Source organism: Hippoglossus stenolepis, chromosome 3 (assembly GCF_022539355.2).
Source record: "Hippoglossus stenolepis isolate QCI-W04-F060 chromosome 3, HSTE1.2, whole genome shotgun sequence".
NCBI classification, from domain to species: Eukaryota; Metazoa; Chordata; class Actinopteri; order Pleuronectiformes; family Pleuronectidae; genus Hippoglossus; species Hippoglossus stenolepis.
Genome location: NC_061485.1, coordinates 26,669,854 through 26,693,726, shown reverse-complemented (window position 1 = coordinate 26,693,726; position 23,873 = coordinate 26,669,854). Strand labels below are relative to the sequence as shown.

General features: G+C 41.7%; 1 protein-coding gene across 1 annotated transcript in view; it reads right to left on the bottom strand.

Moving 5' to 3' along the window:
* wnt4 (wingless-type MMTV integration site family, member 4) overlaps positions 1–21,169 on the bottom strand; it is a 21,796-nt gene extending 627 nt beyond the window's left edge. The window contains exons 1-6 of the mRNA XM_035148331.2: positions 20,424–21,169; positions 4,356–4,437; positions 2,757–2,910; positions 2,265–2,396; positions 1,705–1,847; positions 1–277 (exon numbers count right to left, since the gene is read on the bottom strand). The exon at positions 1–277 is cut by the window's left edge and continues 627 nt beyond it. Of these exons, the coding sequence (XP_035004222.1) occupies positions 1–277; positions 1,705–1,847; positions 2,265–2,396; positions 2,757–2,910; positions 4,356–4,437; positions 20,424–20,629 (994 nt within the window). The 5' untranslated portion in view covers positions 20,630–21,169. The remainder of the gene's footprint in view (positions 278–1,704; positions 1,848–2,264; positions 2,397–2,756; positions 2,911–4,355; positions 4,438–20,423) is intronic.
* Positions 21,170–23,873: the final 2,704 nt, after the last annotated feature.

The following is a 23,873-nucleotide window of genomic DNA, read 5'->3' as shown; positions in this document are numbered from 1 at the left end:
TACCCGGCGTGCGTGGGTCGTAGTCGCAGAAATCTGGACTAGGTTCCAGGTAGACCAGGTCTTCGTCCGTGTGAGGTTTGAACTGGGAGTTGCGAGGCATCAGGACTTTGGTGGTGCCCACCTTGCGCTGCTCCACCTCAGTGGCGCCGTCAAACTTCTCCTTGATGATGTTGCCCACCTTGCGGAACGGCGGCATGGCTTTCCAGCAGGTCTTCACCTCACAGGAGCCCGAAACTCCGTGACATTTGCACTCCACACGCATGTGGGACAAGATGGCCTGCAGAGATGCCAAAGAACCTCAGGTTAGCTGACGGACAGTAAAACAAGATTATGCCGATGAGGAATATCTGTAAAGACGAGGTGGTGACCCACACCACTGCCAGCATACATCTCTCCAAAACAGACTCTTTGTTGCTACAGTAACAACTATAACAACGTTTTTCACTGCTACCAGAGCTGTGGACATGAGACTTGGACATGGGACAAACAAATAAGGACTGGGACTTGCATTTGACTTGACTGCTGTGAGACTTAACGTTTCTCAGACCTGAGTCTCTAAAAACTTATCTTGAGACTTTCATGTTAACTACAGACAAGGAGGCCTTGCAAGCCTAAAATGTAATCTGATTGATTGCTTAAAAATAATTATAGATTATTTGTCCTCTCTGTGGCGGGTGTGGCTCAGTAGGTTCAGAACATCGATGGTTAGATACCCGGCTCTTCCATTGCCAATGCTGAAGCATCCTCGGGCAAGAGACCGAACCCCACAATTGCCCCTGACAGCTGTGTGAGTGATGTCTGAAAGGGCTGCACACAGATGAACTGTATGAATGTGTTTGAGAATGGGTGAATGGTAAAACTGGACTGTAAGTTCTCATCAAGACTAGAAAAGCTCTATATTTTAATTTAAACTGCACAGTCAGGGACTGCATCAAGTCACACAGAAGGCTACCTTATTCATTTTCATCTGCATTTCAGTTTCAGTTACAGTTAAATTAGATTAATCACAAATCATGTAATTAATTATGTACATTTTTAAGTCTCTTGACATCCTTACTAAAGATTGTTTAGGTCTTTTATTTATCATTAGGTCTATTATGAAAGACTCATTCTCAGTTTTGTAAAACTCACCATTACAGCTGTGAAATGAAAACTTTGAAATATATTCATTTAATTTTACTGGGCAACATTCAGGAACCAACAGGAAATATTCACGAAAACGATTTTTAACTTGACTTGACTCATCTTGAATGACTTGAACTTTGCTTACTTGAGATTTGATTTGGACTGAATTTAAATAACTTAAGACTAAACTTTGAATTATCCTAAATTGTTTGAAACTTGACTTAAACTTTCCAAAAATACTTAAAATACAAAAGAACGTGACTTGGATTAATCTTAGATGACCTGAGTCTGGACTTGCAAATGTCTCATATGAATTGGCCTTTACTAAAATTACTTGAAACCTAACTAGACTTTCTCCAAAAGACTTAAGTATATCTGACTCTCAGTTTTCATTCCTCTCTGTGTTGTTTCTGTTGTAAGCTCCCAGACTCTTATGTAACACACACAACAAACTATGTCAAGGTCAAAAAACTTGTTCCCAGCAACTTTAGAAAACATCTTCCTCTAATACTGAATACACTACACTTAAGTGCAGTGTTCTACAAACAGGCTGATTTTCTTTGCAGAGCAGTGCGTTACCTTTCGTCCAGCCTCATTGTTGTGCAGGTTCATGAGAGCCCGACTGGACGACTGGCCTTTACTCCTCTCTCTCACATCCACAAAGGACTGAGAAAAGGCCACACCATACGCAATGTTGTCGCTGCAGCCCGACCACTGGAACCCTGGGACACAATATTCAAATAGAGACAGATTGGTTTTCTGAATGGCTCTTTCCTCTACGTTAAAACATTACATAAACACTACAGTTTTACATTAGTAGAATATATATTATATTTTGCAGAAAAAAAATACAACTTTACTGATGCTGTAAAAGATATGGCTTTACACACAAGTAGAGAAGATGGCATTATTACTAAGCTACCAATCTGTCAGGTCTTTTCAACATAAAATTAGTTTTGTGTGTGTGTGTGTGTGTGTGTGTGTGTGTGTGTGTGTGTGTGTGTGTGTGTGTGTGTGTGTGTGTGTGTGTGTGTGTGTGTGTGTGTGTGTGTGTGTGTGTGTGTGTGTGTGTGTGTGTGCGGGAGAGAGTGTGGGAGAGAGAGAGAGAGAGAGAGAGAGAGAGAGAGAGAGAGACCTACCCTCTGGACTGACTCCATGTACATTGTGGTCACAGCCACATTTTTCCAGCTCTCCGCTGCTGCAGGCCCTCGTGACCGCAAACGCCACACTGGCTGCTGAGATGGCATACACAAAGGCGGCCTCACGGGTGCCTAGCAGACACACACACATGCACAAACACAGTCATATTGTTTGACTATGGAACTGAAAGGAGCTTCTTAGTCTGAATTTCAAAAAGAGGTGTGTATATACAGATAAAGGGTGTATTCAAGTCCCAGGGAGGGAGCCCAGACTTTAACATACAGGGGGCGGTTAAACCAACACAAATGGAACCAAACTCAAATTTGTTGCAATATTTTAAACTGACATGAGCTTTTAGTATACTTAAGTTAACTGATACATTACATTACATTACATTTCATTCAGCTGACGCTTTTATCCAAAGCGACTTACAATAACTACATTCTGACACATTGTCTATAGTCAGGAATCACTGCAGTGTGTTCTCTTACCCTGGGTGACCACTTTGCCAAACACAGGCATTGTCTCGAGCGTGGAGCAGTTCCATCGACGGTTACGGAACTGAAACTGACACTCATCTATCGCCAGCTGGGCTCCACGACGCACCGCATCCATCACCTCCACACTGCGCTTACAGATCTGAACCTGGAGCAGAAACACACAGGTGCTACGTCAAACTAACATACTGAATTTGGTATCAAATGCATTGAAGTATGGAAAGACAAGACTCATAATGGATCGACATTCTCAAAGAAGCATATTGGTTTCCAGGGGTTTATCGGCATGTACATGACGCATCAAATTCTGTTTCATTTATTTCATTTAATCCTTCACTTTTAATGTAATGTTGGTGCAATATTCACACAGGTATGATGCGATCCCTCCTAGTAACTGACTAACTGGTTAAGTATTGTCCTCATATGAATTACAGATACTAAGTGAAGTGTTAACACAGCTTACCTATAGACTCACAACCTTTGCCACAGTGATTTCAAATGTTCACCTTTTCGTCAAGTTATTTAAATTCATGTCTTTATCAAAGATAAAGCATTTACCCTTTTCTAATAGTTTTTTTGTTGAAATATGCCACGAAATAGATCTTGATGTGGGGATGTGCTGTCAAAGATGTGTGTGACTCATTGAGCTTGGCAACAGAGCGGATATTTTCCTCCAAAGATTTTGAGCGAGCCTCAGAGAAGGCCAAAGACAGGGGTACAAGTTCAGAGCTGTCAGTCACGTCAACACACTTCTGGTGCTCGAGGTTTCAAGACGGTTTAGCTCCTGGAAGACCTTCCCGGGGCTGATTCACAGGCTTAAAAGCTTCTGATTCTTGTATTAGCTAAGACAGTGAGTGGTTTGCTCTGGAGTCCCAAGTTAGCGTTAGTTGATTTCAATATTGTAGCTTGATTTGTGTATTTATCTTTAGAAACCTAACCTATTTAAATTTAAATAATTCAAATTTTGCACAGTTGTACCTTTGAACACCGAAGATAAAGATGTTTTAAGAAATCTTATGACATCTTTACAGCAGAAAAAACAAGGTCTGTGCTGCACTTTCAGCATTGGTTGATGCAGGATGTATTACTACAGAACTCCCGATGGCGCTGTAACTATAGATTCAATGCTAATATTGCTAGCAATCGATATTTCAGTTTTGTAAAAAAACATTTTACCATCTCTGGCCACTCTGTTCTTGTACAGATTTAGAAATACTGAATATTTAATCCTAATTATTTCATGGTCCATGCTTTGGTCAACAGGGACTAGCTGCAATAACAAAATCTGAACTTTTCGATGCATGCCTGCTCCACTTGGGCACCATTGCAACCCTCCACACATGTGAAAGCTTTTGTTCAGCCATAATGTAAAGACATCAATCTATTTCAAAAGGACAGGCCTCTGCCATGAATGAACAGCTGAACTAAACACAGGTGCATCTGCTTTTCTAAGAAAAGCCTCTACAGGCGGTGCAATGACTTCCACCATGTTTGAGTGTTTGTGGTGATTGTGTCACCAGGATGCATGAAAAGAACCGTGAACATAGAGTTATAATGTTTGAATCATAATAGTCAGTAGTTAAAGGTATGAACCTGTCTCTGGATGAGGCCTCGTAACCTCTCGCACGTCTCCTCATCCTTGATGCTTCCCACTGACGACAGCTTGGCCAAGTACCTGACAGAAAAAGAAAAGCACACAACAGGATCTCTTTAAGTTTTGTTATCCAAAATGAAAAATAACGTATTTATAGGGGACTTTAAAGTACAAGTAAAGACGTTGAAAATACTGACTCTGATCTCTGCAGGTTAAAGAGGTAAATTCTAATACAGACACAACACATGATTTCAACAAGTTACCGCCATGTTTAATGTTTCCTTACAAACCACGTTGGTTAAATTGGACGAAAGGAGAGAAGCAGAGATGGTGTCAGGAGTGTTTGTTCCCATGAGGTTGTGGGAATGTTTTGGGTAAATGTCTGGTAATGAGGACACTGAGAGGAGGGAAAGTGGTTTATCACACACACCACCTCCAGGTCAGGCAGATATCATAATCCGAGAAAATGGCATTGGTCTGGATGCCTTGACCCTCACACATCCACCTCACCTCACTTCAGTCTCATATCTCGCGGGCCAGCTGCACCCTACAGAAATAGGTCTTCTTCAGTGAGTGTCCCACAGAGGGAGCAGCCCTGATTATGTACTGTCTACACCGCAGAGTGTCTGTCGACGTCATTTAAACCCATGTTGAGTCTGTAAGTCCAGTTCGTTTTTCTAAAACAAAGAAAGAGGTGATAAATCCTCACCTGACACAAGCATTTTGCTAAAAAGTATGCACAGAAGGACAAATCACTTGATTCAAAGAAACAGACGGCAAGTTGCACTGTAAAAAGTGGAAATTAGTTTGCCAATTAGATTTTGCTCATTTAAATATTTAGATTTCTTCTATGCGCTGTACAAAGTGGATGGTGAACGACTTTGTTTAATTTTTACAATGAAATGTGAAACATTTTCATTTTAGGAGGCGTTACATACTGGGGCTGCTTCTTGTTATACTATTGTGTGAATCTCCTCAGAGTTTCATCATCACAGTGAGTGTGTTCAAGTATGAATTAAACATTGTTCAGTATCTTATCTGAGTAGTAGGTATGTTTTAAAACTTTGTGTGTGCTTCCAATCGTCCTGTTAAGCTAAGCTAACCCAGCTCCAAATGCAAAACGCTGATAATCTAAATCTTAAATTGAAAGGAAATAAGTTTTCCATTTAGGTAAGACCTTGTAATCCAACAGGTAAAGTCTTAAATATATCACATAAAAACAGAAACCATATTAAATCCAACTGGCACTCCTACATACATCACAACTGTAAACGATGGAGTGTGTAAAGGACAGGTATAATACATGATCACCAGCCTGCTTTAATATGAAGGGATGAATTCAGTGTTTGCAGGCTGCTGCATACAATGGGCAGGTTTTTGAATATCAAATGGCACTTAATAAAAACAAATTCCAACAAAATGAACCTTTAGGCTGTTACAAGAACAAGTAGACATGTTGTTTTTCTCAGGCTTGTTTTCTGGGTCTCCGGTTATGAGTTCCCAAGACCACACATACCTCAGTGAAGCCCTGTCTGCCTGTCTCAATCAAACCCTGGCACGAATCCAGACGGCAAAGGATTCTGCGGTCAGATTATTGACAGTAGTCTTAGTAGCAGTGTTTTACATCAGCGCACAGGGTTGATAGATATGAGCATTTCTGCATGAGATCCAGATCATTTTTCTTCTTTTGCCACGGTCAACTGGTAGCTATATCTCGGCTCTTTGAACCCACCTGAGTTTGGATGCTAACAGGACAGAAGTACTGGACGTTTAGCATTAGTGCATGATGTGGTAGTATAATTAGTATATCATCCTCACGCAGGTCAAACAGCTCCTCCTCTCCATTCACCCTTTCATCTCCTCCTCTCAACAGCCCAGATTATCTCTCCTCTCTTTCTCCCTTCCTCTTTGATGGCCCCCTTCTTCTCTTCCCGACCAGACAGTGTCAGTATTTTGCACTCATCGCTGTGATAACCCCGCTCTCTCCCACTCCACCTCATCTCAGCCACTTCCGCTCACATCCACCCTAGCTGGTGACCTCACTCGCTCGTAACGCTGACCACCACTTATGCATGAGGCATCATTTTCATTAATATTCCTCAGAGCGACTGCAATGTCTTCATGTCAGGAAATCCCAACATTTTGTTGAAAGCTGTAGTAGCTATTTCTACATTAGTATTAAGTGACTGATGTGTGATGGATTGCTGTAGTTTTCCTAACCTTTGCAGAGTGTTTGGTAGATTGCAAAAGAAACTTGACTGGGTCTGTTGAGCGCACTGTACACTACCCAGTAAGAGACTAGCTGCTAAATTGTCCACAATGTTTGCAGCTAGTCTCTCAAAGAGCCAGGTATTTCCCTCAGGAACTGGTGGAGACCAACAATAGAGATACAAGGATCAGGTTGGATGGAAGCAAATGAAGTAAAACAATGTAATGCTGTTGGTAATATTTGCTGTGTATTGTTTGTATAAAACAGTCTTTTAAGATATTCCTCATGAAAGTATTTCAAGGTTGTGTTTTCAGCTTGTTCTTCTGCTCCCACATGGTCAGAAAAGTCCATCTGTGCAGCTTTAACAGAAGAGTCTCTTCATTCCATGCAAAGATGCCAATGTAATGTCACATGTAACAATAGACAACAGTTTTGAAGTTAATTCAGTTGCACAATTCCCGAAAAATATCAGCACAACAACTCTCGTTGAATAGAAAATCAAAAATGAAAAGAGGTTCAAAACAGACCTCACTATCCATGAGGTTATTTCTCAACAGGTCCCCCTCATGCCCCCCCTTCCAGCTCAGCTCTGCCCTGCACTGATTTACTCCACTGCAGTTGTGAGGCTTTCATCAAAGCCATGTGGGATGTTTGATCCCCCTTTGTTGTTTAGCGTAGCCCTGGGCAGGTCACTGCGTTTGGGCCGAGGCATCCAGCTGGGAGACCATCAGACAGAAAATACGAGACAACAACGGAAAGCTGCTCCACCGACGGGCAGCACCACACACACAAAGACACACACATCATCCCTATGGCCTGACATTCACCCTGGAAACATTTAATAAACATTGGATAAGCTGTTATTCAGGTGATGTTCTGCATGTGTGTATATGTGTGTGTGTGTGTATACACGCGTGGGAAAAGTCTAGCGCAGGCCTTGGGCGAGTGAGCGTTTGCTGCCCTGTCTCGTTTTATCTGTTCATTCTACTGTGTGTACCCTTCACTTCCCAGAGACGAGGTTAACAAAACACCTCAACACAGAGACAGAGGAGTCAAACCGTAGAAGGACAGGGCAACACACACACACACACACACACACACACACACACACACACACACACACACACACACACACACACACACACACACACACACACACACACACACACACACACACACGCACGCACGCATCATTCCCCATCTCATCTTCATTCCTCTCCCTCTTCTCTCTCTAGCCTCTGGTAGTTGCGTGCTTAAATCCCAGGGGCCTAAGCCCAGTGGAGCCAGTCATGTTGTGAAGGCTGCCATGTGTAATGCAACACAAACACACAGCGGCCTGCGAACACACTAGTGTCCAGGTGGAATGCTCCATACCTCCCACCCTGAGCCCCCCACAGACTCATGGGAGGCTGAAACTGAAAATACGAGATAATTTCAAGCAGAGGAGACACTATGACGCACGTTCTTATCTGCAGACAAGCAGACGAAGGATAATATAAAAACGCATATATCAGCTTTTAACCTTTCTAAATATGACTAACTCTATTTTCAATTTTAAAAATAGTTATCAGATTATGTATTTCAGTGTAAGAGTACTGGATTCATGTTTTAGTTGATCAACAATAAATAAATCAACAATTTTAATGGTCAAATAATAGTTAAGTCATATGTAACGAATCAATCTAAACTCAACGGTCTACTTACTATCTTTTAGAGCTTCATTCTGAAGGAAGATAGTGAGACGCTCTGAAGGAAATGGATCTTTGAGCTCAGATTAGGCCTATTTTGTTGCACATACTATCACCACAAGTTTCCTGCTCAGTTGTTGTTGGAAACAGAGTGCATACCTCAGATATGTAAAAGAAAAGATCCTTCATTAATGCTCTGTAATAGACATGTTACTTATTTTTTTACCTGAACTGAAGTGTAAAGACTGGTTTGAAATATTTTGTGAGTAGTGGTTTTGTGCTAAGAATAGTGACTTACTTCATATTGAATGGAATTGGTGTTATTCATTACTCATGCATGTTTCAAAAGATTCAAAATTATTAATTTAACCCATTCATTTACGACAATAAATAAACAAATTAGGATTCTTTGCTTGTTCTTGGCTTCTTAATGAAATTTTAGAATTTTCTAATTCTTTTTTTTGTTGTGTTGGTGTAAATGAATTGTCTTGAGACTATTGTCAGACAAAACAAGCAATTTGTAGATATTCCTTTCCTCATTCTGTTAATTCTAGGGAAATCTAGGTCAGATATCTCAACTTTATACAATCCACTGTTTTCTATTTTTATGTAGTTTAGCATTAAGTCCCATACACCCTTCCTATACCTGACTCCCATAAAATACTCATTCTGGCTGAAATATAACTGACCCAATCAATTTTCCGACACTATCTTAATTCAACATTGAATATATAAAAATATATATATATATTTTTACTTCTTTGACTATAATCTAAGAGACAGTGCAGAAACGGAAAAAAAGGGGTAGAGGGTGTATGGAAGCTGGACACATCTGCATGACACTCAACACATACACACACGTACAAAGGGACACAAATGCTCACACACTGTAGCTCACTCTCTGCCTCCGTCATCTCTTATGTGTATTTATATGAAAATATCCTGGTGTTTGCCTTTCCAGCACTGAGCACACAGCGGAGGCACACACTGACAGGTAAATATAGCATGGATTGGAAATGCAAAGGAGCAGAGCTGCAAGAAAGAGTCTAAGAAACGTCTTTTCTACTGAGCTGCTGTGCAAAGCTCTTAAAGGAACCAACAGAGCTGCAGGCAACGCTGCAACAACAAGTTACAGTCGAGTTTTTACTTGATGCACAATATTTTTCTTTAGTTTAAGACCAACAAACTGCCATGAGGAGAATTAAACTGAAATGAAGCGACAGCTCAGTTTCACAACTGACAATATAGCCTCAGATTCAGCGCTGCCAGCGGAGAGGCTGCAGGAGACTTCAAGTAAAGATAAATGGTGGTGTGACCTGAGCTAACCCTCCCTGTCCCCTCTGCAGTGGACACCTACAGTATGTAAGACATGTTGTGACCTCTAGAGGGCACTGTTCTCCCAGTTTACCTGTAGATATCTCACTGAACAGTGGACAGTTTTAGACAGCCAGTGTGTTGGCAGTTGAAGAAAGACCTTATACAACTTTCAACATTTTCCTGAAAAGTGTTCTCCAGCTGCTCATTGCATGTGAAAGGGTTACTGGTTAAGTTCTAAAATACAAATCTATCTTGATATCTTTTCTCAATTGAACTATAGTGTTTATTAGTTTTTAAAGGTCTGATCTGTGACTTTAAACAAGTTGGGGTCTGGAATTCGGAGCATCATTGTTGATGTTTTACACTGAAGATTTTTCCTTGCAAAAGGAAGCAGGTGGGGAAAGAACGATAAAATATAAAATACTTGTATATTCCTCACCTTGTACTGTGCATCATGCTCTTTAAAACCCCTCTGTATGTCAACTGACACCACTTGTAATCAATATTTCCTGAAGACAAAGAAAAAGCAGAGCTGCAAAGAAAGCAAACGTGGATCTCAGTGACCACCACTGACCTGCAAATGTGAGACTGACCTTTGAACCTGTGTCAAGTCCGGTGTCAGTGAGCTCCTGTCCTGCTACTGACACCTTGACCCCTGATCTCTGTAAATCAGATCCAATGTAATGCGTGTCCTAATTACACATATCGCTCTGTGGTGCCAGTTGACAGAAAACACATGTCTATTAAAACAGTGTCTCACAAGCAGGGCCATTAACCACATAAACAGTACATCAGCTTCATGCTATAGCCATTTTCAGAAATGAAGTCCGGTCAATGCCTGCAGAACTGGGTCTGGACTTTCCCCGGAGTTTGCCTTTTTACACATGAACAACGCAGTGGGAGATTCTTCGCCTGTTCAGATCAGGGGTCGTGCAGACTGCAAGATGTATAAAGTTAAATTTCGGTGCCGAGATCACAGATTTTAGTTTCCAGCACATCGACAGCGGCATCAGCCCTTATCACCAAAAGCTTGCTTGATATGTTTGTCAGTGTCTTCTACGAGTGAGGAAGCGTTCTTTCATCCTGAGATGTTTGCAGTGTTTTAGTTTTTTTCATTTTTGCGTCTCTTGTGTGTTAGAAACGTCATCAACACACCTCCTTGCTAGTCGTGCTTCCTGAGGGGGATCTCCTCCTGTGTTTTCACATCGGTTCATTGAGACATTCTCCAAGTTTTTACCAATGGCGCAAGCAAGACAAACTCCAGAGCCTCACACTCACATACAGCCCCTCTGGAGATTATCCGGAGAGCATGCCAGTGCTCAAGCTTGACTTTTAGATGATATTGTTTGATACTTGTAACTGATAATTGAATAACTGTAAATACCTCAACATAAACACAACAGCATTACTGTGGTGGATGTGGGAACGGCTGCAGTTAAGAATTACCCTTTATCTTGATTGCAATGCTGTTGATGTCATGTTGAAGATGATGGGAAAATCAAAACTTTGTAGATGTATGATTTTTAAAGATAATGTGTGCTTTGAGTCAGAGTATAGGATATAAAGCATTTGGGAATTAGCTATGGTAATATGCATGTTTCTTTGCCAGGAGTTAAACGCATGAATCATTAAAAAGATGGATATCTCACTGAGAATTAACCAAAACATCCAAAAGAAAAAACAAAGCATTGGTGACGTTCAGTCATTGGTTCACGAATCTGAGGGCGGTGGTGGGAATAATGGGTGGGTGTGCAAGATATTGTATTGGAAGACGAGGTGGATCAAATTCTGAGTCACTACACTCAAAACCGTGTAGTGGGGAGACAGTACCTCGAATGGAAAGAATGAAAGATAAGAAAGAGGGAGGGGGAAGAAAATGGAAAAAGGACACTGGGAATCATTTAAAGTCCGACAGGAGAGAAAAAGGAGAGGAGGCAGGGAGGAATAAGACGGGAAAGAGTTAATGGAGAAAATAAAAACTACCTGATGAGTTCAATCAGCACTTATATTGTGTGTGTGTCTGCCAGCACTTGTGTGGTTTTGTGTGTGTGTGTGTGTGTGTGTGTGTGTGTGTGTGTGTGTGTGTGTGTGTGTGTGTGTGTGTGTGTATATGTGTGCCCACACGTGTCTGAGTGTATTTTTAATTCTGCTGGCTCCACTAGAGCTCATTTCCCCCTAAAAATAACATGCTCTGCCAACACCACAACCCGCACTCACACACACACATTTGGGAAAAGAGGCCCTAAAAGCCATGAAATTAACCTACTGCTTGGTGTTAGTGCTGTGGCCCCAAAAGACTAGGAACCAATTAGTGTGTGTGTGTGTGTATCTATGTGTGTGTATTTATGTACACGTGTGTCAGTATAATGTACGTGAGCACCAGCCTCATCCAACTGTCTTCTGATTCTTTGTTCCGCTTTCTATTGTTTTCCAGGTGATGTAACCGGCGCTCTGGCTCTGTCTGTAGCTTTCAGGAAACAATAGCTGTGAACAGCTGATTGTGTCTAAATGCAGGACTTGGCTGCTGCTGATTGCTGTGCTATGTACCTGTGACCATTTCAGTTTGGAGGTAAAGTCAGCCGGGTTGCTAAACATGGCTCAAAGCCCCACCTAAGTGGCGTGTTGGTGGACTTGTGCTGTTGGGGTTAGATGGACAAAGATTATCGACATGTGTGATCATGTCATGGTGGTGCTGGTCTCTGCATCTCTGTGACCCATCATCCCCTAGCAGGTGTCTACCCTTAGTTTTCAATGTATTTTCCATAACGCTGAAACATGTCATTGGATTTTTCAGATAATATTTTGCTATTTCAACCTATTTCTACACAGGATTTATAGTCAACAGCTATACTAGGTGCTCTGGCACCATGCGGTTTATTATTGTTACGAATCCAAATCCAAAAAGTATTTAAATATTGATGAAATATTGATATGATTATGGCACTGCATGTGAAGTCAGTAAAGGAATCACCAAAATGATAACAGTTCATCCTGGGAGGTATATCAATGTGTGTAGCAAAATAAATGCCAATTGATCAAATGTTTTCATCAAACATCTGTTTAACTACAAAACACAAATGCAACATCAAGAGGAAAAGAGAGGATCACTAAAGTCAGTATGATACACCTTCTGGACTCCATGAATGTCTGTACCACATCCAGCATCAGTAGTCTGTCCAGACCTGGTGGTAGACTGACCAACCCATAGACAGGTTGACAGCATCCGTAAGTCACCAATCAGTAAGACTGTAAGTGGCCAATCAGTTTCCAGTGGGTCCCAGTGGCCCTCAACCCCTCTGACCCCATTAAGACAGTTTTGTTATTTGAAGTAGTTTGTAAGCCAATGGTACTATGTGTCAGCCAAGGGACACAAATAATGTAGCATGAATGAGCAAATTTTTCAAATGTCCAACAATTTAAAACACCAGCTTATAACAGTAAATGGCATATTGATGATCAGCAACAGGGCTATAACATCAATTACTATCAGTTACAAAAACCCTAACAAATTGTATTAGCTCATGCTTTGGTCTCCACCAACAGCTCACAAGATCTTCTCCCTTCTACAGATACAGACAGCTTGTCAGAGCTTGTTTGCCAAAGCTGGATGTCTATGTTATTACATTGATGAGAGCATAACCGTGTCACCTATGTGTTTTAGTTATTTAGCTGCACAGAGTTGCCAAGTGGCTAATAAATAAATTAAATGAATTACAAATGCACCTGTAGTTATGGTAAATGTGTGGTAAGCTACATTTTTGATAATGGCCTATTAAACGTCAATGAGCTACAAGATGAGAATGAGGTTAAAATAATTTGTATATTAATAGATTAGGAGAGGTATGATCCAATATGCAATTTGAAATTTTATAATTTTACAAGTTTAAGATTTTGCAATGACACTGAGGCAAACTGCATGTGAGCAGGATAATACACAAGATATTAGACAAGTCACTACAAGACCGATGATTTGATCTCTTACGTTGTAAATGTGGATTCAAACATTCATAAAGTTGTGAACTGAATCAAAAGTGAGTTGCATCCATATCTGAATTCAATGAATTCATGGTTGTGTTATTTTCGCATTCACTTTTGATCGCAATTGATAACAAGATGAGCCTGCTTGTAAAGTTGAAATCTGTCATGCACAGTGGGCAGGCTTGAACATGCAGCATTTACCGCTCCTGATTACTGTTTACACAGTTAACACACATGTGTAACTTATGTGTTGTGCACAAGTTTGCATGTATAAAGAACTCTCTGTGCACAAGGTTAGAATTCATTTACAGCATGCTTCTCACTTTTTTTGGTACCTCGTCTGAACAGAATCCTTAAGTTTTCAATTTGGACTTTTTGTTTGCAGACTGAAGTGAAGCATTGAACGCTACATTAAGTGCCCTTACATGTTCCTAATGCTCAGTTTGCTCTTGCTGTGATAATTAGGGGGTATTAACCTGGACAGGGACGTAGGGATTTTAAAAGTCTGCCACTGTGAGCCCCACACAGACAATACTGAGATACTGTTGCCACAGATTCTGTGAGCTACAACTTCAGCTCCATGTTTTTAACCATCATTTATTAACATTTTGGCTCAATAGCAATGTTATATTACACTGAAATGCCTATTGGCACTTCCTGTGTGCAGAGTTATTATTGTTCCTGACACCAAGCAGGTTATATTTTCCTTTTTCTGTCTGTTAGTTATTAGAATTACACAAAAACTGCTTGACAGATTACCATGAAACTCGGTGGAAGGATTCAGTGTAGGTCAGGAAAGAACAGTCAATTTTGGTGGATCTAAAAAAAAAAAGGCTGTATACTGAAAGTTTCGATTTCTTTGCAGCATTTCCCACAGAATTCATTCACCCCATGGCGGTCGAGGGGTGCACGTGCATGTGCACAAACATTGCTCTGTAGTGCCGCAGATTCCGAGTGACGGAAAGTGAAGTACACTGACTCAAGAGTGAGAGACAAGTTCTCATCTGAGAGACAGAACTGCATTGCATACCACTTGCGGGTTACATGCACAACTGCAGCTGAAACTTTGAGGTCTGACAGTCTGTATGGACAGTAACAACGTTATGGACATAATAGTGCTGCACACAGCTATACAATGCAGAGCAAAAAAACAAAGTTAGTGCTCTCTTCTGTTGAGACACTGAGAAGTGTTAACATTTTTTAGGTTCATTCTGAAACTGTGGTGGGACAAATTAGAATATGGCGTGCTGCCACAGTCTAGTTTTAAGGGGAAACAGTGCTTTAAAATGGCAAAAAAGGGCATCAGCCTTGGTGGAGGTATGCGCTCTCAGAGGGACTGATTTGACTGAGTTGCAGTAGTTGATAAATGAATTGCCTCCATGAGTTGTGTGTCACTCTCAATGGTTCTGTAACTGCCGGCCATATTGATATACAGGCCAAGTCAGTAGCACTGACCTTCACCTGACACTTTCACCACATGTAACACATGCCCCCTCTCAGGTATTTGCAGATGCTATGATCGAGATATTTTGAAACGTTTGAAAGAAAAGTCAATGTAACTTGCTGTCAAGTCAATGCATCCATATACATTTTGGAATTCGATCAGCTGTTCACAGCCCGGTGTTGTGTCTCCTAAAAACCCTGTGCACCTCTGTGTGTTCAGTTCGGTCTCTCGTCTTTCAGCGACCCTGATGTTTCCTCGTCAGCCCCGAGCTGTCCTGGCATTAATCTGGTCACCCTGAGTGATTCCCTGTGGCCCCAAGCGTGTCACGATAATTGTACACACACTCTGGTGACATGAGTTCTCGAAATAACAGGCCACAGCTTTACCACATTCATGTGTGTGTGCGTGTGTGTACGAGGCGCCAGCTTGTACCGGAAGTGCCGCATACCCAAGGGCTCTGCTTTCTCTGGTTACCCATCAGCTGCCATCTCTTTACGTTGTCCAGGAGACAAGCAGACAATATATGATCACATGCTTACACATGCACCTACACACTCACAAAGAAACTGAAAGACAAAGAGAGAGACACAGACAGAAAGAAAAGACCAGTGTTTGTGTGTGTTCTTTATCCTGCTTTACATAAGTGGACTTTGACGATAGCTGTGACGACCCTCTCTCTCTGCCGTGTTTGTCCCTTGCGAGGTGGAGAGGATTGTTTGCTCGACCCTGCAGCATCTGGGCTGAGCCTCTAAAGCACATAAAGAACGACCATTTTGGTCCACCTTTCTCTCTCTCTTTCTCCCTCGGCATCCTCCCCAACCTTCCTCCTTGGTCTCTTTGGTTTGTCACACCATACAACACCATATATACGCCATACTCATTGCACACACTATTGTCGTCTGTCCTATTAATACAACTCATGGTTAGGCTTAATTATTCTGTGTTTTTTTGTGGTTCAATAAATGACTCTTTGCAACTCTCCTATTTTAGTGCCAGCCTTGTTGTCGATGATAACATAACCATGACAACAGGAATAGCAAAGCAACATTTTACATAAACCAGATCAATTTGCTGATGATATATGATTTTCCAATCATATTCATCTTCCCACTGGCTTCGCTGCTATATCTCTTGCTTCATGTTGACAGCAGCACATGGCATCCAAACTTGAACCCACTGTTCCCAACTGAAAGTGAAGTGTTTGAAAAGCAAACACTCAACTCTTTCTAGGTTTTAAAAGAGACGAGCTTTCCTGAACAAACATCTGAGGTCTCTAATCCTTTCTGCAGAGCAGATTCATGACAGTTTAACTAAACAAATAAATGAAGACGAGCACGGCCTCTTGTTTTCTGTCTTTTCTTTAGACACATGCCAGATGTAATCCTTCTTTTACCACAGGAGTGGTGAGAGAAATGATTTACAACTACACTCAGGTCAGCATCTGATATCTTTTGAAGTACATCTTAACATTTAAAGCAACGTTTGAATCAATTGATTCAGTTAAAAATAGTGAGTAAACACAGTAATTATGGTAGAAAGGTAGAGTAAGATTTTAAAGTCATACTCAAGCGTGAATATATCCACAATGACTTGTGTGACTGCTACTGATGTTGATGTTTATCAGGTGTAATTTTAACCATCTACTTCAATGTGTCAGCATGCTAATGTCTGCTAATTAGGCTGATTGGAATGTCGTTAGCTTAGAAATTTGACCAAAGTACTGGAAAACTGAAATTCTGACCTGATGATGTCACTCAAGTCAGAGGATCAAAGGTTTTACTATTCATCCTTAACTTAGTAGATTTATGCTCCCACAGGATGATCAGAATGGCTTTAATGATCCCTTGAGTTCCCATGTAGCGCCACCTTGTGGTTAACATTTTTGTTTTGCAAGAAATATCTTGACAGCCATTGCAAAGTTAGTACTGGTATTCATGCCCACCTCAATATGAATTGTAACTAGTTCCCTATAGAAGAGTGGTTCCCCAAACTTTGTCTATTGAAAGTCTCTTCTTTGCTAAATTCTTGCCCTGATGCTGAAAATGCTTCAGTTGAAGATGTCTGTCCAATTTGTTCATTGTTAGAAAACAAGGTAGAAATGCAACAAAGCTACCTTGCTGGGACTAAACAAGAGTTTTTTAATTTACTAAATATTACGGGCAAGTTATTTGATGGATATCTATGATGCCTGGGTAACAGCTGTGCATGTGTCGGTGTGTGAGCTTGAGCATGTGTGTTGCACAGTCAGTGGTTACCATTGTTCTGCACCGAGCGTGGTAAATACTGACTTTGTGCCATTGCCGAGGGCGATGCCAATATATATATATTCCATCAAAAACAAAACGACAGCTACGCAGATGAAAAGCAGACCTGGAGCAGCGTGCAGGTGCAGCCGAACCAGTCAGTGCAGGGTCAGAATCAGAGGCGGAGGAGGTGGGCGATGACAGACAAACTAATGAAAAGTAGCATTGAAATCCCTTTTCATCAGCGGGACACTGAACATAACTCAGCAGCCACAGAGATTTGGCAAAGTGATTATAAAGGTGCTGAAGGTGACAGTGACAGTCAAAAGTTAAAGTGCAGTCCAGGTCAGGCTGCAGTAATGTGAAGAGCACCTCTGAGGAAACAGTTCAACTTTTGTAAATCATATTTAGTGAATGCAAACTTTAAGAAAGGCTTCATGAGTGAAATAACAATAGTGTGTCATATTTCTCATATAACAGCACGAGGGCGGCATTTATTTGTTTTAATTATCGATTAATCTTCTGAGATTTTCATGATTAATAAATACTGATTTCATATCTTAAAACCAAACTCTTTTGCTTTTATAAATCAAAGGCAGGCCTTACAATGCAAATAAAATATTAATAAATTAATACAATATAATATAATTAATATTATTACATATTAACTCAAAATCTTCTATCAAATGAATTGTTCAAGCAAAATTCAATCTACTGAAAGTCGTCATATTCCAAATGAATTGCAACTCGCGTTTTTCAGAACCACAACACAACGTCTACGGTGAATAGAAACATGTGGAAGAGTAATGAAGTCAGCACCAAACTTTTTTCCAATGTCATGGCTACATTCTCTGTAGTATTGAATCAAACTGTTTTTGGTATAGAAACATATTTACCAAGAGCGTCAAAAACAAAATCTAATCTGAACACATGAATTTAATTATTTTTTAAAATGTATTAAAAAAAGCTTCAGTCATGTAGATGGACACTCCTCCTACCCTCAGATGAATTACAGAACAGGTCCATCAGGCACAGGCCCAGAGACCCCCTGACCCCCTGACCCCCTGACCCCTTGTGCTCCGAAGTAGGAGAGGGTCTTTTACATGTGTCATGATCCCTTGATGTTCTCACATCATTTCATGTGGGTTTGTTATCCACAGTGAGATAGAGTACGAGATAAGTACATGACGCAGCAGTCACAGTGAGCGGGTGTCTCATGAAGACAAATACATGTAGAGAGCAAACCCCCCCCACCCATGTGATTAACACTTGAAATGAACACCCATGTTGCCCTGTCCTATCAAGTGGCGTTGTGGTAAACTGCTCCGAGTGTGCAGTGAGTTAGTTAATGCATGTTTTACAGTTCGATCTGTCACCACTTGTATACAGCAGTAATCTAAGTGCTCTCCATCCCGTGACCCTGAGTGTATTGACTGCGGCGTGAAGGTGAGACTGAGGTGCTGAGGACTCCGATTTACAGTCCGCACAGCCACACACACAGATTCTCCTGAACAGTGCAACCCCGTAGAGCGGACTGGCAGCTCGGCAGCTTGCCTGTACATGCCTGCTCTGTGCTGCTGTCACCACGCCTTCAGCCCTGAACAGCACAATTACCTCTGCACTCAGTGAGGGTAGGCACTGCTGTTTGGCATGGCCTTGATTTGACTTATTCTGATGAATCTGTCAACAATGTCAGTTGGGTCGTCTGCGGCGCTCGGCTGATGTAAACATGGCAGGCTGGAGTGTATTATTAACTATTATGACTATTACAAATGGATTAACACAAGGAAATTATACAATTATGAAAGTCAACACGCAGTCACTGTTTGGCAAAGCAGACACTTCAATTGTAAGATTCTAAGAGCAGGTGAGCGTGCAATAACTGCACCAGCGTCAGGTATAACTCGTACCACCTGAGGAGGGTCCTCCCTGAGTGATGAGCGCTGCTTGTAAATTAGCAGAAGCTGAGAGGAATGAATGACAGCGCAAAATGGAGTGGAGCCTGCGGAGGAATGCAGAAACCCACCTGGCCACCTCCCACAGGCTGCTGGGAGAGCAGGCACACACATGCGACCCGACCGACCGGCCCCAGGAAGAGGTGGCACTGTGCAGCTCAGCTACAGGCTCCCCGCTCAGCTCTACCCTGCAGTCTGGCTGCTCCAACATCCTCCACTAAGAAATGAAGGCTTGTTCTGACCGTGTAGTACTTTTATATTATTTCTAATCTCCAGCGAGATCCTTATGATATTGTCTTCTGGTCATGTAAATGTTCGGTGTTCACCTGCAGAATTTAATAACTCACAGCAGTTCTCTTCTACTTCATGCAATTGTACAGTAAGCATTTAGAAACTATTGTAAGACAGTTTTTAGAAGGAGTTATTTGAGCTCAGATGCAGCTGAACTACCCCACATCTCCCTAATAATGACTATATTAATGATTTTATTTCTCTTGCATATAAAATAACATCAGTGTTGACAAAACCACAAGATTAAGAGTTTTAAGATTATGAAGGATGCAGGGCAGAGGTTTTATTGCTCCGGGAACTCTTCACTGTTAGTTTTTACATTTTTATTGGCATTTAAAGAAAATTAGCTCATTAAATTTCACAGCCTGCACTAAAAAATCTCAAATCTCTCCACACTACTGCACCATTACGAACATTTACTGATCAGATTCCAAAGAGCATCTCCTCTCAAATGTGGGCAGAAAGATATCAGGGTGAAAGGAAACTTGGTCAATGAACTTTATATACTGTTTCCTTCAGGCTGCATGTGAATATTAGAGTCATAATTCCACCTGCCGTTATATATTATATTAATATATATATTACCTGCAGGATGCATTGTCATTGTCATTTTTCAATGAAGAAAATGCTGTTTTATGGCGACCTGCGCCTTAAAGAAAGAGCATGTGCTCTCTCACTTGTGTAATGGGGGATGTAGCGGTGTTGGTAAGTTATTAAGTCTGGGGGAGACAGAAAGAGACCTGCAGGAGGGAGAGTGTGTGTGAGTGTGTTTGGATAGTTAACAATTAACATGAGAGACCACCAAGCTGGAGGAGGCTGTGAAGATGAGGAGGAGAAAGAGAACAGGTGAATGCTATAAGATTGGAAGTGGAGAGGAGTGAGTATGGTGCGCACTCTAAAATCAGGATGAGGGTTAGAGAGGCGGCGTGGAGTCCAACTTACAGCCAGTTACTGGCGTTGGCGGAGAGGAGCGCACAGCAGAGCATCAGGACGCACCGCAGAACACATTCCTCGGTCATCTCGAGAAGGATGGAGGGGAGGTCGGTGCGAGCTGAAATAATCCCGAGGTGGACAGGGGTGGTGGAAAAGAAAGCAAAAAAGAAAAGGCGGCAGGGTCCGGAGATGTCTGTTAATCCATCATCCCGCATCCAGTGGATCAGGCACCGGGGAGGCGCGCAGCTCCGCGATCCGTCCACCCGGTTCTCCCGCGCCCTCTGCCACTCCTCACTCAGAGGGGACAGGGTGACGGGGGGAAGAAAGAGGGATGCTTAAATAAAAAAATGATATATAGTCAAATCTCTGGAGCCGCTCGGGCTCAACCGGACCCTTCTTCTAAACCAACCTGTGCGCTTTCCCTCTCAGCCGCGCGTAAACATGAGCAGGGAGAGACGCGTGTGGAGGTGGACAAATCAAAGCCAATTGACCGAGCTGCCCGGTGGATCTTCTTCCTCCTCCACCTCCTCTTCCTCCTCTCTGACGGCTTATCACTTGCTGCCGGGTCCAGCACTCCTGTCCTGTCTGAGCGCAGCGGGCTCTTCAACTCTCGCAGGACGCATACACACACACTCTGAGCGTAAAGACGCACGGCTCCTCTTCAAACACCACCGTCCCTCGGTGTGTCTGCCTGAGGAGAGAGTGTGTGAGCTGACTTTAGTTGAGGGGCGGTGCGAGGATGTAGAGGTATGTCAGAGAGATGGGAGTTTTCTGGGGATGGAGGAGGAGCTGCTAAGGTACTCTCTCTCTCTCTCTCTCTCTCTCTCTCTCTCTCTCTCTCTCTCTCTCTCTCGCTCTGTGTGTGTGTGCGCGCGTGCGTTTTAGAGGTCTCCTGGGAGGATGCAATAGCACAGCCATTCACTTATGCCCTCCCCAGCCACTCTCCAACACACATTACACACATAAACATACTGTCCTGCAAACACACACACGCACACACGCACACACACACACACACACACACACACACACACACACACACACACACACACACACGCACACACACGCACACACACGCTTCTTGGCAGCACTTCACTCTCTCTGTCACACACTCAACCAAATATTCTGCGGTCAACAGTCTATTTAAAGCTTGGCTGCAAAATGTCTGCATTTGAAACCAGCAAATCCCAAATATGACAAATGTCAGCTCCACACTACTGATTGATGAAAACTCTGTAGGTGGATAACAAGGTGAGGCAGCCTCGCTGGCCTCATGTATCACCACTGAGGCATCTGCGTGACTCACCTGGTCCTGGCTGAGAACATGAGCGAGGTGCAGGGCTGAGGACTGTAAGATGATATTTAAAAAAAATATTTACCTAACAAAAGCATTTAATTTAGAAAAAAACATGAACTTTTTTTTTACTTTAGATGATCAATTCGGCCTTGGTTCATCAGATGACTTTTACTGCAAAACCCACAGGACGTTACAGCAGAGGGGATCCCAAAGTTTCCAAATTTATGTCAGACTGGATTATGGGTAATGTGTAGAAAAGGGTACACAAACATGTAGAGTATTTCTGTTTGAAAGATGGCAGCCTTAGTAAACTTGAAGGCTGGATGAAATTATTTAAATGAACACCAGCCACAGTGGTTTAAGTCAAAGGATGAAACAAGCATAGTAACTTTACGTTTACTTTAAAGTTCTTTAAAGGGTCAGTGTGTAGAATTTAGTGACATCTAGTGGTAATGTTGCATGTTGCAGCTGAATACCCCTCACCTCACCCTCCCCTTCCAAACACGAAAGACAACCTGTGGTAGCCTTCAGTTGTCATAAAAACTTGTTTAATTTGTCCAGTTTGGGCTACTGTAAAAAACATGGAGGCCTCCGTAGAGAGGACCCTCTCCTGATGTAAATATAAAGTATTTAAATATATAAAGGGCCCATTCTAGGGTAAAGAAAACAACAATTTGTACAATTTAGATGAAACACCCTAGGGACAAAATCAAGAGGATTGTTTTATATTCAATTTCTGCCAATAGATCCCTTTCACCTAAATCTTACACACTGGATCTTTAAGGGGAATATTAGATGACATAACATATATGAAGATCAAATTATAATGATCCCAGGAGGGGAGTTTTGCATCCCAACACTTTTCGTATATATCAATTTCCTACTTTTATTAATTTCATTAGTGTCTACACATTGACTGTTACACATAGAAAGAGAAGTAAATGAATATAAACAGAAATTATACCAAATAAGAAAATTTGACAACTTTATCCCCCCATTAGCTTGGTGGTGTATAAACATCCGTATTAATCGTTTACAATTAGTGTAAGTAGATATAAGTGTTGTACAAACAGAGACTGAGAATGTAGTTAAACACAGCTTTAATAATATAAAATATATCTTAATTTGGGTAGTTATAATTGTCAGCAAACACTGTACATTAATATTCAGCCATTTATTCACAAATACAAATAAGCAAGTAAGGAAAAAAAATGTCATGAAATGAGAGAAATAAACGTCACAGCAGCAGAATGACACTAACAAAAATCCACCTCACACATCTCCTTCAAATCATCAAATGTCCTTCAAACCCACAGGACTTTATTTCAAAGATACAAACTACTTCAGGCTTAGTTTAGGAGAAAATTATTACAATAATCTGTTGCACAAAAATAATCTTCAATAAACATTCTACATCTTCAGTGACGAGAAGTTGTATACAGTACAATTAGACTGTTAGACACTGTGGAATAAGATGTTCCTGACCGTAGAACTCCTTCAGAGGGAAGCAAAGAGGAGGAACCAGTAACTTAAGGACTTTGAACATGTATGTTGACATGTATGTTAACATGTGACATCAGAGCTTCTCTCAGGCACAACACACAGATGTGGAAAAAGCCAGAAAAAACTTACAGGCAGGAGACTTCAGCAGCAGCCACTCTCCACACATGGCCTCAGTCTGAAGTGTCTATGAGTGTGTGTGTGTGTGTGTGTGTGTGTGTGTGTGTGTTCATGTGTGGGTGGTGGTGGTGGTGGTTGAGGTTTGGGTTATATGTGTGTGTATGTGTGTGTGTGTGTCGTCTAATCTCATTTCACTTATTGGGTTGTGGGAGCTAAGAATACACCCTGCTGGGACGAGACGCTGCAGCCGCGCCACCAGCTGTGTGCAGTGTGGCCCCTGGCTGCCACACACACACACACACACACACACACACACACACACACACACACACACACACACACACACACACACACACACACACACACACACAGTAGCATTGAGTAAGAAAGACAAGTCTTCCATCCGATGTTGGCTACTTAAAGATAAGATAAATGTGTATTGATCCCTGTGGGAGGATTGTGCTGCAGCAGCCAAAATAAATGAAATCAGCAGTGGAAGAAATTAAAAAATGGCAGAATTTAATACCAAAAGTAGAGAATCA